The sequence below is a fragment of the Glycine soja genome, chromosome 14 (assembly GCF_004193775.1).
Source record: "Glycine soja cultivar W05 chromosome 14, ASM419377v2, whole genome shotgun sequence".
Classification (NCBI taxonomy): Eukaryota; Viridiplantae; Streptophyta; class Magnoliopsida; order Fabales; family Fabaceae; genus Glycine; species Glycine soja.
The window spans coordinates 28,073,356-28,087,682 of NC_041015.1; the positions used below are offsets into that span (position 1 = coordinate 28,073,356).

General features: G+C 40.3%; 2 protein-coding genes across 2 annotated transcripts in view; both read right to left on the reverse strand.

Annotated features, from left to right (window-relative positions):
* The window catches only part of LOC114383974, a 10,238-nt gene extending 4,187 nt beyond the window's left edge, over positions 1 to 6,051 (reverse strand). The window contains exons 1-2 of the mRNA XM_028343664.1: positions 2,735 to 6,051; positions 253 to 2,455 (exon numbers count right to left, since the gene is read on the reverse strand). Of these exons, the coding sequence (XP_028199465.1) occupies positions 253 to 2,455; positions 2,735 to 6,051 (5,520 nt within the window). The remainder of the gene's footprint in view (positions 1 to 252; positions 2,456 to 2,734) is intronic.
* Positions 6,052 to 6,394: 343 nt separating this feature from the next.
* LOC114383975 lies at positions 6,395 to 7,837 on the reverse strand. Its single transcript, XM_028343665.1, has one exon. It carries the CDS (start codon positions 7,835 to 7,837, stop codon positions 6,395 to 6,397), a length of 1,443 nt encoding a protein of 480 aa, XP_028199466.1.
* Between the last annotated feature and the right edge of the window lie 6,490 nt (positions 7,838 to 14,327).

Here is a 14,327-nt window from a genome sequence, read left to right on the forward strand (position 1 = left end):
CCATTGCATGTCCATTGGAGTGAGTTCCAAAGGAGCCTTCATTACCTCATGCATCAAAAGTTCTGCTTCTTGCTTATCTACACACCTGAGTAGTACCATGTCAAAGTTTCTTTTGTACAAAACATCCCCATTTAGGAAGAAATTACCAGATAATCTTCTCAAAGTTCTCCTGTCTTTGTTGGAAGCTCCAGGTGGATATTCCTGACTTTGGAGGAAACACTTGATATCATGGAACCAGGGCTTATCATCAACAACCTCTTCGACTGCAAACGCGTGAGCGGGCCTCTCGAGGCGCTGAATTCTGATTGTTGGCAAATTGTTCCGGTGACTCACTTCATACATGGAGGATAAAGTTGCTAACGCATCTGCCATCTGGTTCTCATCACGAGGGATGTGGTGAAGCTCCACTTTGTTGAAGAAGGTTAGCAAACGTCTTGCATAATCTTTGTATGGAATCAAGCCGGGGTGGCGAGTTTCCCATTCTCCTTTGATTTGGTTGATTACGAGAGCTGAATCCCCGTAAATATCAAGGTTCTTGATTCTCAAGTCGATGGCTTCTTCAATGCCCAGGATACATGCTTCATACTCTGCCATATTGTTGGTGCAATCAAACTGTAACCTTGCAGCGAAAGGGAGATGATTACCTTCAGGAGTGATAATAACTGCCCCAATTCCATTGCCACAGACATTCACGGCTCCATCAAAAATCAAACCCCATCTAGACTCGGGATCTGGACCTTCTCCAAGCAATGGTTCATCACAAACCTTCGTCTTCAAGTACATAATTTCTTCATCAGGAAAGTCAAACTTGATGGGTTGATAGCCCTCAATTGGTTGGTGAGCCAAATGGTCAGCAAGAACACTTCCCTTAATTGCCTTCTGGGTACGGTATTCGATATCATACTCGGATAACAACATCTGCCAACGAGCAATTCTTCCTGTCAGAGCGGGTTTCTCAAAGATATACTTGATCGGGTCCATCTTGGATATTAGCCAGGTGGTGTGGTTAATCATGTAGTGACGAAGACGCTTGGCAGCCCAGGCTAGTGCACAACAAGTTTTCTCAAGTTGGGAGTACCTGGACTCACAATCTGTAAACTTCTTGCTCAAGTAGTAGATGGCATGCTCTTTCCTTCCGGTCTCATCCTGTTGTCCGAGCACACAGCCCATAGAATCTTCTAACACAGTCAAGTACATAATCAGAGGCCTTCCTTCAACTGGAGGTATAAGAATTGGAGGTTCTAGCAGATAATTCTTGATACTGTCAAAAGCCTTTTGACAATCTTCGGTCCAAACAACCCCTTGATCTTTTCGAAGCAATTTGAATATAGGTCCGCACGTGGCTGTCATGTGCGAGATGAAACGAGAAATGTAATTTAGACGCCCAAGAAAACCTCTCACTTGTTTCTCTGTTTGTGGAATCGGCATTTCTCTAATGGCCTTGACTTTGTCAGGATCTACTTCAATACCTTTCTGACTGACAATGAAGCCCAAGAGTTTTCCAGATCTAACACCAAAGGTACATTTGTTGGGATTCAGTCGAAGTTGGTACTTTCTCAGCCGTTGAAACATCTTCAGCAAGTACTCGACATGTTTTTCTTCAGTGCCTGACTTGACAATCATATCATCCACGTACACTTCTATCTCTTTATGCATCATGTCATGAAAGAGAGTGGTCATGCCTCTTTGGTAAGTGGCACCTGCATTTATCAACCCAAAAGGCATTACCCTGTAACAAAAGGTGCCCCAAGGCGTGATGAAAGATATCTTTTCTCTGTCTTCAACTGCCATCTTGATCTGATTGTACCCAGAGAAACCGTCCATGAAGGAGAAGACCTTGGACTTTGCAGCGCTGTCAACCAATACATCGATGTGAGGTAGAGGAAAGTCATCTTTCGGACTAGCCTTGTTCAAATCCCGATAGTCAACGCACATCCTGACTTTGCCGTCCCTCTTTGGAACAGGCACTATGTTGGCTAACCATTGAGGATACTCTGATGTGACAAGAAAACCTGCATCGATCTGCTTCTGTACTTCCTCTTTGATCTTGAGAGCCATGTCAGGGTGAGTTCTTCTCAGTTTCTGTTTGACCGGTGGGCATTCGGGCTTCAAAGGCAAACGGTGCTCCACAATACGGGGATCCAAGCCGGGCATATCCTGGTACGACCATGCGAACACATCGGCGTATTCTTTGAGTAATTCAATCACCCTTCGTTTGACAGTTGCCTCAAGCGATGCCCCAATCTTGACTTCCTTCTTATCTTCCTTGGTTCCCAAGTTAATCACCTCTACTACCTCCTCATGAGGCCGAATGGTTTTCTTTTCATATTCCAATAACCGAGCAAGTTCCTCCGGGATTTCATCATCCTCCTCCTCTTCAGCCTCGTAGACAGGAGATTCGAAGTTGGGAGAGAGTGCAGGGTTATTATGTTCAACGGGCTCATAAATGCCTAGTCTGCATATGATTGATGATTGACTTTAGAAAATGAGTGAACAATGCAGACTTTTTATAATTAATTGAAATCAGAAAACAAAAATAAAATATTTTTGGGTTTTTTGTGTTACCATTTTCCAGAAAGAGCAATAAGTATAGATATCGGGATAACCACATTTTCCATTAATAAGAGTAGTGCTTGAAACAAAACAGCCCTACATGATTGCGCTTTCGTCCTGGGCAAGACGAAAGGATCTTTTTTTGAAAAACAAACAAACAGAAAAAACAAAGACACATTACTTTGATGCATGAACTACTGAAGGGATGTCAACCGTGTCCCAGTTGCGAACAAGTTTTCCAGGTGTGACAAATGCAAGTACTCTCTCTTCAGGAACGTCTTCCAAGACAGCATTGGCTTCTGGCGAGTTGTTGATGAACCCGGCGCTACAAAAGGTGCTAGTAATGGAGCTTGATCCAACACTGTTCGTTGCGGATCCTGCAGAGGAAGCAAATCCCAGTCCTTCACGGTTTTTACTCTCTATCAACTGCACAACTTTTCCCCATCCTACACATGTTCCCTCCTGCACCACTTTCTGTGCGCTCTTCCAAGTAGCAAAAGACACTTCATTCTTCTCTGGCTTTTTACCCTCTACAGTCAGGCCTTGGAAAGAGGTTCCTTCTGTTTCATCAGCACCAATAAAGGAAAAAGCTGACAAATGACTAACCAACAAGGCTTCCTCTCCACTCACAGTGATCAATCTCCCATTTCTGACAAACTTCAGCTTTTGATGCAAGGTGGATGTCACGGCCCCCGCTTCATGGATCCACGGCCTACCCAAAAGGCAACTGTATGCGGCTTGGATATCCATCACCTGGAATGTAATTTGGAAAACAAACGGCCCAATTGTAATGGGCAAATCAACCTCCCCGATAACAGACTTTCTTGATCCATCAAACGCTTTGACAACCACCCCGCTTCTTCTCATGGGGGGCCCCTGGTAGGAAAGTTGATCTAATGTGGATTTGGCCATTACATTCAATGAGGAACCAGTGTCCACAAGTACATTCGACAGAGCATCAGACTTGCAGTTCACCGATATATGTAACGCCAAATTGTGGTTCCTCCCCTCCTCAGGAAGTTCTTCATCACTAAAACTTAAATTATTGCAGGCAGTAATGTTTCCTACTATACTGTCCAATTGATTAACAGTCACGTCCCTCTCCACAAAAGCTTGGTCCAACACCTTCATTAGAGCCTCACGGTGTGCTTCTGAGTTCAATAGCAGAGACAAAATGGATATCTTAGAGGGAGTTTGCAGCAGCTGGTCTACTATTTTATACTCACTCTTCTGGATCAGTTTCAGAATTTCGTCATGATCAGAATTCTTACTAGTCCCATTGAATTGGCCTACTTCCTTCCTTGTACCGGGGCCGTTCACTGTCACCTGTTTAACTGCCGGATCATTTACTTTCTTTGCAAACAATGTGGGGATAACACGTCCATTCCTCAGAACTTTACCGTCACTAGCAATGTTGTCCACAGAAATCGCAGGAGTTAGAGAGGGCAAAGGCACCTCCTGCCCACCTTCCAACATCGTGGCACTATACTTGTAAGGGACCGCTTTTAGAGAAGCATACGGCATAGGTCCTGGCAAGCTAATCACCAGTGGAGTAGTAGTTGATTCCCCACTGTTATAGCTTATTTCCAACCGCTGAAACTCGGGGGTAATGACGCACACTTCTTTGTCCTTCCTCGTGATGATAAGTTCTCTGCTGTCTATCAGCCCTTGTACGTCCTCTTGTACCTTCGGGCATCCTTTTACATTCACAGGACATATTTCACACGCTGCATGATCATGGTCAAACAGAGCTGCCTCGCACATCTTGATATGTATTGGGACCAGGGGAGTTCGAACGTGTTGGACGTTCAGGATGACACTGTCTTCATCACAATCTTGTATCATGTTGACAGCAGGCCCATGGTTCGGCAGAGGGTTCGCCTGAACATTGGGATTCTGATCTTTGAAGGATAGCAAGTTGGCCCGGACTAGTTTTTGCACTTCATTCTTCAGGACATAGCAGTTTTCAACGTCATGACCTGGGGCCCCTTGGTGGAAAGCGCAGGTTAAATCATGACGAAACCAGGGAGGTAAAACATCTGGTGTACGAGGGGGTGTTCTGACCTGGACAAGGTTTTTGGCGAGCAGGGCGGGGAGTAAGTCAGCATATTTCATCGGGATTGGATCAAAGGTTGTTTTCTGGCGGTTTTGTGAGTGATATGGTTGTTGGAGGGTCTGCGGGCGATTTTGTTGTTTTTGAGGGTATTGTGGCTGATGGTATTGCTGTGGAGGGTATTGTTGTGGAGGGTATTGTTGTGGAGGGTATGGGTAGGGGTAATGTGGCCTTTGTTGGTGATATGATGGGTTTGGGATAGTGGATGCGACATTCGCAACCTGACGATATGGGGTGAAATTCTGCTGAGGTTTACCATGAGCTACCATTCCCACCTCTTGATCTTTCTTCTTCGCAAAGTGGCCTCCAAACTTCTTGGCATTGCTTGCGGCAGGGGCACTTTCCCCAGTCAAACGTCCCTCTCGGACACCTTCCTCTAATCGCACCCCCATGTTGACCATTTCGGTGAAGTCTGTTGGTGCACTTGCAACCATTTTCTCGTAATAAAACTGGCTCAGGGTCTTCAGAAATATTTTGGTCATTTCCCTTTCTTCCAACGGCGGGACAATCTGGGCAGCCACTTCCCTCCAACGCTGGGCATACTCCTTGAACGTTTCCTTCTCTTTTTGTGTCATCGCACGGAGCTGATCACGATCTGGGGCCATGTCCAGATTGTACTTATACTGCCGGATGAACGCTTCACCCAGGTCATTGAAAGTACGAATGCTCGCACTGTCCAAATTCATATACCATTTCAGAGCGGCCCCAGTCAGGCTGTCCTGAAAGAAATGAATAAGCAGCTTATGATTGTCAGTATACATGGACATTTTCCGCGCGTACATCACCAAGTGACTGCGGGGACAAGAGTTCCCTTTATACTTCTCGAAGTCTGGCACCTTGAACTTGTGAGGGATAGTAACATTTGGGACCAAGCATAATTCACAGGCGTCCTTCCCGAACAGATCTCTTCCTCGGAGGGCTTCGACTTCCCTTTGCATACCATCAAATCTTTCTTGGAGTTCTTCCATCTTGTCAAAGGCTACAACATTTTCAGCTGGGAAAATTGGTTCAACCTCTTGTTGAATAGTGTGAATCAGTGGAGCTGAATAAGTCATTGCAGCTTGAGGGAAAGAGGTATTGGGTTGCGGAACCGGTGCTGACTGCTGAGCAAAAGGAGGTGGAACTTCAGATACAGCGGGCTGGGGGCTTCCACAGACTGGAGGTGGCATTCCCCATGTACAACCTGGAGGCAAAAAGAGGGGTGGAGAAGTTACTGTAGATAGCGGGGTTGTGCTCACCAAGGGCTGCTCTACGGCAGCGGCGGCAGCTTGAGAGTTCTGGGCTGACAAGAGTGCACTCATCATGGTCGTCAACCTATCCATTCCCTCTCGTAAAGTGGCAACCTCCTCCCTGAGACTCTGATTTTCTTGTTCAACTATATCCATCCTCTTCCGATTGGCCCTGGTGTTGTAAATGCGAGTTGGTTTGTGGAGAATTCGCCGGGCCACTTTCCTTGGGCGGCGGCTGATTGACTCCCCCCCTTTTGAAGGAGTGAACACAGTGTGAGACTCGATTTAGAAACTATGAATGCAACATGATGCATGCTTATGCTTATGCAAAAAGAAAGAGAACAAATTATTATCGAAGAACTTGTTAGAGAAATTGTAAACATCATAAACTGAAACACTTCACTTAAGCATTGGAATATTACAAAGAATTTTTTTTTTTTTACAAGTCAAGAGATTTCGGGAGCTAAAATCTAAACATAAGGTCCTAAGAACTTCAGACTCAAACTCCCGGAGTAGATGGGTCCTCGGAATCTGAATGTGCACGGGAGAACAAATCCATAAACCTCCTCTTCCTTCTAGCATCTCGGTGGAGCAAAGCGTCTTTCCGACGAAGCAAGTCGTCCTTCTCAATCATCCTCTGGTTCTGGATAAAAAGCTCACGGCTCTGTTGGGCTATCTTCCCCTTCAAAGTCTCATTCTCTCGCTCGAGCTCCTGGCATCTCCTCTTCCAAGTTTCTTTTTCTTGCCTTTCTTTGGTTAATTGTTCATGAAACTCTTCCTTAGTGTCAAAGGGGATAGGCAAGGATGATGGTGGGATGGTGGACGATAGGTATCTAGGTAAGTGGTAGGGTAGGCCAAAGCTCTTGGTCCTGTCAATAACCCACTGGGTGTAAGATTCATGCACATGGTCTGATTTCTTTCCCAACTGACTTCTGCTGAGTCTACGGATGGCGCTCCAAGCTTGTGCGAATCTTTCCCTTTTGTTCGAGTGATCTCCATGGTTAAGGTAGAATTCATTAGTCAAGGCAAGGTTGTTTGGTTTTGTCTTTATCGGGTACCCGAATTGTCGTCGAGCGAGAAGTGGGTTGTAGCTAATTCCGCCACGCATACCCAAAAGAGGTACGTTGGGATATTCACCACAACTCACAATAATCTCTCCAACATCACTAGCTGCTTGGTACCAAACAATGTCAGATGGGTCAAGAGTCATGATTCGGCGAGGCCAAGAAAGTTTGTCATCATTGGTCTTGAAGGCGCGGGATTGAGGTAGGTGGGAGGTAAACCACAGATAGAGTAAAGGTGCACAACAAGAAATGGTTCCACGGCCAGCCTGGGTACGGTCATGGATAGAGTGGTAGGTATCAGCGAGTAGAGTGGGTACGGGGTTCTTTGTAAGGAGGATTTTAATGGCATTGATATCGATGAAGTTGTCAATATTTGGGAAGAGTAAAAGGCCATATATAAGGAGGGCTAGGATAGAATGGAAGGCAAGTGTACTAGCTGCTTCAGCAAATATGGAGGCTTGTTGGTAGAGGAAGTGGGTGGGAAGACCTTGGAGGCCTCCTTTAGAGGTAAGGTTTGCTTGGATGATGGAGGTTTTAAGATGGAGAGCGGCTGCGATGTCGGAGGGTTTAGGGGTAGGCTCAAAACCATGGAAAGGTATCTTGTCTGGCACAGGTAAACCAACTAGGTAGGAGTACTCTTCGAGTGTGGGGACAAGCTGGTAATCGGGAAATGTGAAGCAATGGTAGAGCGGGTCATAGAACTGAACCAGGGTCTCTAGGCATCCTTCCTCAACATATACTCTAAGAATTCTGAGCAACTTCCCATGATGAGCTTGAAAATCAACTGGATCACTTACTAAAGATGCCAGCTCCCTTAATCTCAACAGGTCTGTTTTTTTGAAAAGGTACTTCCTAGTGCTTCTCAGTGGGATGTCCATATCTACAAAGTTTACAAAAAGCTTGTCTAAGTCCTTCGATAATTTGGATGAAAAAAAGAGTTTATGCATGGATGCATGTATGCATGATTATGCCAAAGTACGGAGAAAACATGGTGAAGTTAAGTCCAAAATGTTGGAGTTAAGGGTAAACACGCCATTTGGTAAGGACTATGGTTTCATATGTACCTGGATCACGGGTTCTACCAATTTCCCAAAGTCATTGACCACTTCCGGATATTGTCGGATTACGGGACTACTCCCGGTCCAACAACGTCCATAGGAAAGCCTCGTTTGAGTGTAGTATCGCGTATCAACCAATTCAAGACTACTCTTGATTAGCCACCGCACTACGTCCTAAAAGGCTAAGATGGGTTAAAGGTAACTAAAGGTCCTCAACTTCATAGGTCGCTTGGAAATATCAATGCTGAACACGACTACTCATGCCAACATAGTAATATTCCCAAGATCCCTCCATTGAGCGGGGTTATCACATGTGCCACATCCGAAACTCACTCTCGGAAAGACACTATGATTATACCACCATCCTATCTTATGTTTCCCTCAAGTCCGGGTGTAGGACTTATCTCACCACTCACGTAAAAGATAAACACTTAAGCACGTATTTACAGTTTCAAATAATAACAAAGCATAAAGATGAAGAAAAACAAGATAGGTTTAACCCACTTAGGAGTGTGATCCCCAGTGGAGTCGCCATTTTTCTGTCGCGGTGATTTTGGATATCAAGCTATTGATTAGCATTGACTCGCAATTTTAAGATCACCACCGATCTTTTATTTTTCCGAAGGAAAGGGAGAAAGCTCGAAAAAAACCCTATTTTTTAAGAGATCAAAGGTCCGGGGGTTGGTTACGCAAAGGGAAGGTACTAGCACCCTAAACGTCTATAGTACTCTATAGGAACCTCTTGCTTATTTTATCTTTATGCTAAATTAATTATTTGTTTGGACATAAATGCTCAAGTGTGAAAAGATTAAAGAGATAGGTTTAAAAGAAAGGAGAAAAAAAGTTTTTTGTTTATTTTTATTGATTTGGAAAGACAAAGTCTTTTGCCTACATACCCGAATGGGATCAAAATCATGTAGTTCGGGGTAGAAAGTCGAGTGGTTAGTTTTGGTTGATTTTAAAGTTCGAAAAAAAGAAGAGTTTAGGCAAGATAAGAGGCCGAAAAGGCATAGAAGAAATAAAAGAAGTGAGTTCGATTGATTTTAAATTGGAAAAAAGTTTTGATTGATTAAAGATTGATTAAAGATTTGATTAAGAAAGAAAGAATAAAGATTGACCCCCCTTTTTTTTTGAAATTTTGATTATGGAAAGTTTTTTTTTTTTTTGGGTTTTGACCTTTTTTCTTTTTGATCTTTAGTTATGCAAAGATAAGTCTAAACGCGCCGGATCCCTTAAAATGACGTTGGATCAAGTGAGGGTCCTTTTCCTCGGATACGGTTCAAATTACATGATCGTCCTAGGCAGAAAACATAAAAATAAATGTGAGTGTCGGTGCAGATTCTTACTTTTTTATTTACATTGGACCTAGATACATTCTAATTGGCAACAAAATAAATGACAAGAAATAATAAACTAAAAGTTGCAAATTCATTAAAGCAAATATGCTAAAAAGGAAATAAAAATGCATGAAATGCAAAAACAATAAATAAATATGGTGCATAAAAAAAAAAAAAATGCAAGACATAAAATAAGTATGATGCTGAAAATAAAATAAAACGAAAATAAAAATGCAATACAGAAAGTAAATATGATGCTAAAAAAAAAGAATGCGAGACATAAAAATAAAATAAAAATGCGAGGCAAAAATAAATAGGGTACATAAAATAAAGAAAATAAAAGTGCAAGACAAAAAATAAATATGGAGCTGGAAAATAAAATGCAAGACAAACAATTAAACATGGTGCTGGAAAATAAATAAAGAAAATAAAAAAAAATGTGAGGCATAAAATTAAATATGATGCATAAAATAAAAAAATGCAAGACATAAAAATAAATAAATATGGTGCGTAAAAAAAAAAAAAAAGGGGTGCAGTAAGGAAGAGGGGAGGTGAGAGTAGGAATCAGAAAAGAAGAAGAAGAGAAAAAAAAAGGTGGGCCGAAGATGAGTCCAACGGGCCAGGAGGGGAGAACCGGACCAGTTTGGTTCAAAGAAAAAAACCGAACCGGTCCAGCCTCTATATAAGGGCTTGGGGCCGGTTTTTTCATTTTTAAAAGCTCTCTCTCTCTCTTCTTCATTTTTCTCTCTTCTCTTTCCTCCTTTCTGAAGTTCCCTGCGACCATGAACATCCCCCCCGGCGCGGCGGCCACTGGCGGCGCCACCGTGCCGGAGTAGCTCAAGTCCCCTCTTTTTTTTTAAAAAAAACCTCTCGAACCCTCTTCACTCACTCGTTATGAATCTGAGGTTCGTTTTCGAAAAACTCAACGCGGCAAGCCTAGATCTAAACTCAAAACGGACAGGATCCTACCCTTTTCCTTCGTGTTTGGCTGGGCTGAAACGGCTTTGGGCTGGTGACTGGTGAGTTAGGGCCGTGTAGTGTATGGTTCTGGATTCGTATTATTTTGGTTTATGCCGGTTCGGTTTCCGTGGTCTGTGTGATGATTGGGGTACGAATCGTGTGATTTGTGGTTATGGAATACGAATCTGTGGTGTTGAATGTGTTTCGGATTTTGATTCTGTTGGTTTTTTTGTGGTTGATTTGTACGGTGGTGGGTGGTGGCCTGAGGGAGGCTGTGTTGGTGGTTTGCGGTGGCCTGAGGGAGGCTGTGTTGGTGGTTTGCGGTGGCTAGGCTATTCCGGCACTCTGACTGTTTGTATTCTCCTCTGACACGCACAGTAATTAATGCAGCATTTAAAGGACAGAATTAGGGTAAAAAACGAAGCGTCCCTCTGGGCCTGGACCAAAAAAAAGACCGAAAAGAAGAAAAAGGAAAAAAAAAGGAAAGGAAAAAAAACAAAACAACAAAATAAAATAAAATAAAATAAAAAAAAAAAAAAATAATGAAAAGAAGATACTAATAAAGATATTAATATAAAACGGAAATAATAAAAACACTTAATAAAAGGAAAAAAAGAAGAAAATAATAACTAGGAATAATAATAATAATAAAAAAAAATAAAAAAAGATAAATAAATAAATAAAAAAAAAGGGGTCGTCTTCGAAACAAAAAATGAGGTATTTTAAAATACCTATTTCCGGCTTAAAAGACGAGAAAAAGAATTAAAAACGGGTCAAAAATGGGGTATGACAAATACCATACCATGATCTTCATAATTTGATACGGTTTTTGACATAATCTGATGTGACATTAACATTGAAGCCTGTAGACAACATTGCGGCTGCAACATTCAATGCTGACCTTTTTTCCAACCTCTGTCACCCTTATAGCCCATATTCCTTTGATCTCTCAGTACATCAACCAATACACGTTCCATCTCCAAATTCCATGTAAAATAACTTATTTTTTCCTAAAACTTTTTTTTTGCCCGTCATTTTTTCATTAGATGACTCCATTGAAATTAATGTCACTTATTTAACCTGCACATAACAAATATTAGATACAACCTACTTTATTCATTTGATTAGTCCACTGGACAATCATAGAAAATATTTCAAGCAAAGTTTTTATGCAATAGAAAAGTACATAAAAGTCTATCTTCAATCGTAAAGTACAATAGTAACAAAGCACACAAAGTTCTTTGTCTGCAATAGCAAATTACATTTAAAAAAGAACTATCCCTAAGCAAAGTTTCTTCTAACTTGATAGTTAGCAAACATATTCATAGCTAATGTATCTCGAAATCTTGTCCATTCCCCAGTAGCTTGAATAGTTGTGATATCATCTATGACATTATTTTGAACTCCTTCCCTTGATTGATGGACTAACTCTTCATCAACAACAGATAACAATTCTGAGTCTTGAACTTCTAAAAGTTGGTCAGTTTGTTGTTCGTCTCTTATGAAATTGTGTAACACAAAACAAGCATTGATAATTCTTATTTGTGTCTTTATATCAAAAAATGAAGGAGTTCTTAATATACTCCATCTTTTTTTCAAGATCCCAAATGACCTTTTCTATTGCATTTCGGGCACTTGCATGACGAAGATTAAATAACTCCTTGTAACTTTGAGGGGCGTTTCCAATCCACTCATTGAGATGATATCTAGTCCCTCGATATGGTGTTAAAAATCTCGGACCATTGGTATGTCCCGCATCCATAAGAAAGTACTTACCTACAATGTTTAAAATAAAAATCATAAGCTTAAACTAGACAAAAGAAAAAGAAAAAAATTATTTCCAAGAAATATTACTAGTTGGAATTTCAAGTTTGTTTTGATGATGTAATGCATATCGTAATACTCGAGAGTCTCCTACAGACCCTTCTCATTCAGGTAACACATAAATAAACCTTAAATCTGGATCACAAGCGGCTAACACATTTGTAGAGACATCACCTTTTCTATTACGATATCTAGGTTTCTCATTAGGAGAAACTATAACCGGAATATGAGTCCCATCAAGTGCTCCAATACATCTCTACAAACAAGACAACTTTTTTATATTCTAAGAAAATTTTATAATTAACTAATCTCTCCTAACAATTGATAAACTTACCTCAAAGCATCTCCACTTATTTGCTTCCGCACCTTCTAATGTACAGGGTTGAAAATTCAAATAGTCTTTGCTCATTTTCATTACCGCTCTCAAGACATCGTTGAATTTCCTACTTATGGTTTCTTTAGATCTACAATAACTAAATAGCACTACCCTATACTTTAGGTTGGGAGCAAGGATATGTATAAACATTGCTACTGCTTTAGTTGTTGGAACATTTCTTGTTCTTACTAATCCACCTTTTTCTTGTAAAATTCTACAAAGGTTAAAAAATGCATTTTTACTAAGCCTCAGTTGTTCAATGCAATCTTTCTTTGTCCCTCTATAAAGACAATTAAGGAAGCTGTGACATTCTAGTTCCCAATTACGGGTTGGTTCCTTAACAAAATAATTATTATGATACCTTGTCACTACACCAATGATCATATGAACAACACAAGCAACAACAAATAAGATTATCTTATACTCTTCTATTTTACGTTTTCTTGAAGTAATTGTAGTGTCAACTATGCTAGGATCCATTTCTTCTCAATTCAAACTGCATGATAATGATATAAGATAATATGTGCATATACTATTTTGAGATTTAAAACAAATATCTAGTTAAAAGATGTAAAACAATGATTTAAGTGACAAATCAAATAACTAATGTAGGTAGTAAGAACGCCACGCCACAGGTCATGCAATCTAAAGTTTGAAATCAATATGTGAAGTCCCAATTATTATATATCAATCTTTATCTTTATATAACATATATTTGAGTTTTTTAATTTGAGAAAAAATTAAAAATAGTCTTTTGGATAATAATATATCTTAGGTTGAAGTTAGTGGGGAGCCATAACATTTCCTTAAACTATTCAAATTCCGAGGAAATATCTAAGATCAGGGTTCATATGCTTATGCATGGAAGATTGTGGTTAAACAAACTAAATTATCAGTGAGTTTATAAGAAAAGAAAAGTTAGAAAACCTACTCGTATCAATTTTGTCACCTAAATTAGACAGTCAAGATATGATTTATTTCTACTTCAATTGAAAGGAAATTTTTAAAAAAATAATTACTACATAGTACCTTTTCTAGACCAATAATTGTTTTGGAATGCTCCTCTGGAGAGGTCTAATCCTAGGGACGCAATTCCACAAAACTACAAGATACTACTTCAACCTACATTTGTCTGACATCAATGTTTAGTGGGTCTTGGGAGGGTTTCCTTAAACATATATGCATTCAGAAATGAATGTTTTTCCTTAAACATATACCTTTAAACACCATAAAGTAGTGCAAAAGAGCATAAGTAAATTGAAATCTGGAGTAGCATGAAGACCACTCCAAAGAATCCAAGAGAAACAAGTTAGAGATAATTTTGAATTCAAGTTTGTGGTTTGCTTAACGTAAGGATTTATACAAATGGTTACAAGTGTAACCCCTTCGGTAAATGATAGAGGTAGGTAAATCGGTTATAAATGTCAGCTACTCAAATTAGTTACACCCTTTCAATATTTTTAAGATATGCATTCGTGAAATTCAATTTGTGATGTTTAGCATATATTTTCTTGCATGATAAATGCCAAAAAAATCGTACTAACTTTTTTCTGGTGAATCATGGGAAAGTTAGTTTTTTATGTTAAAATTATACAATCACTTTAGATACTAGTGCAATTTAAAGTATAGACAGAGTCCTGTTAATGCTTCAAATTACCAAAGATCCCAGCATGGTAACAATATTAATTTCCATCAAAAGGTAACAGTTGATGGACATGTCTTTTTATATATCAGTCCGAAGTTAACCAGAAATATCTACAGGGTAATGTTTGATCAAACATTTTATGTCATAATTTATACTTGGGACTTTTTT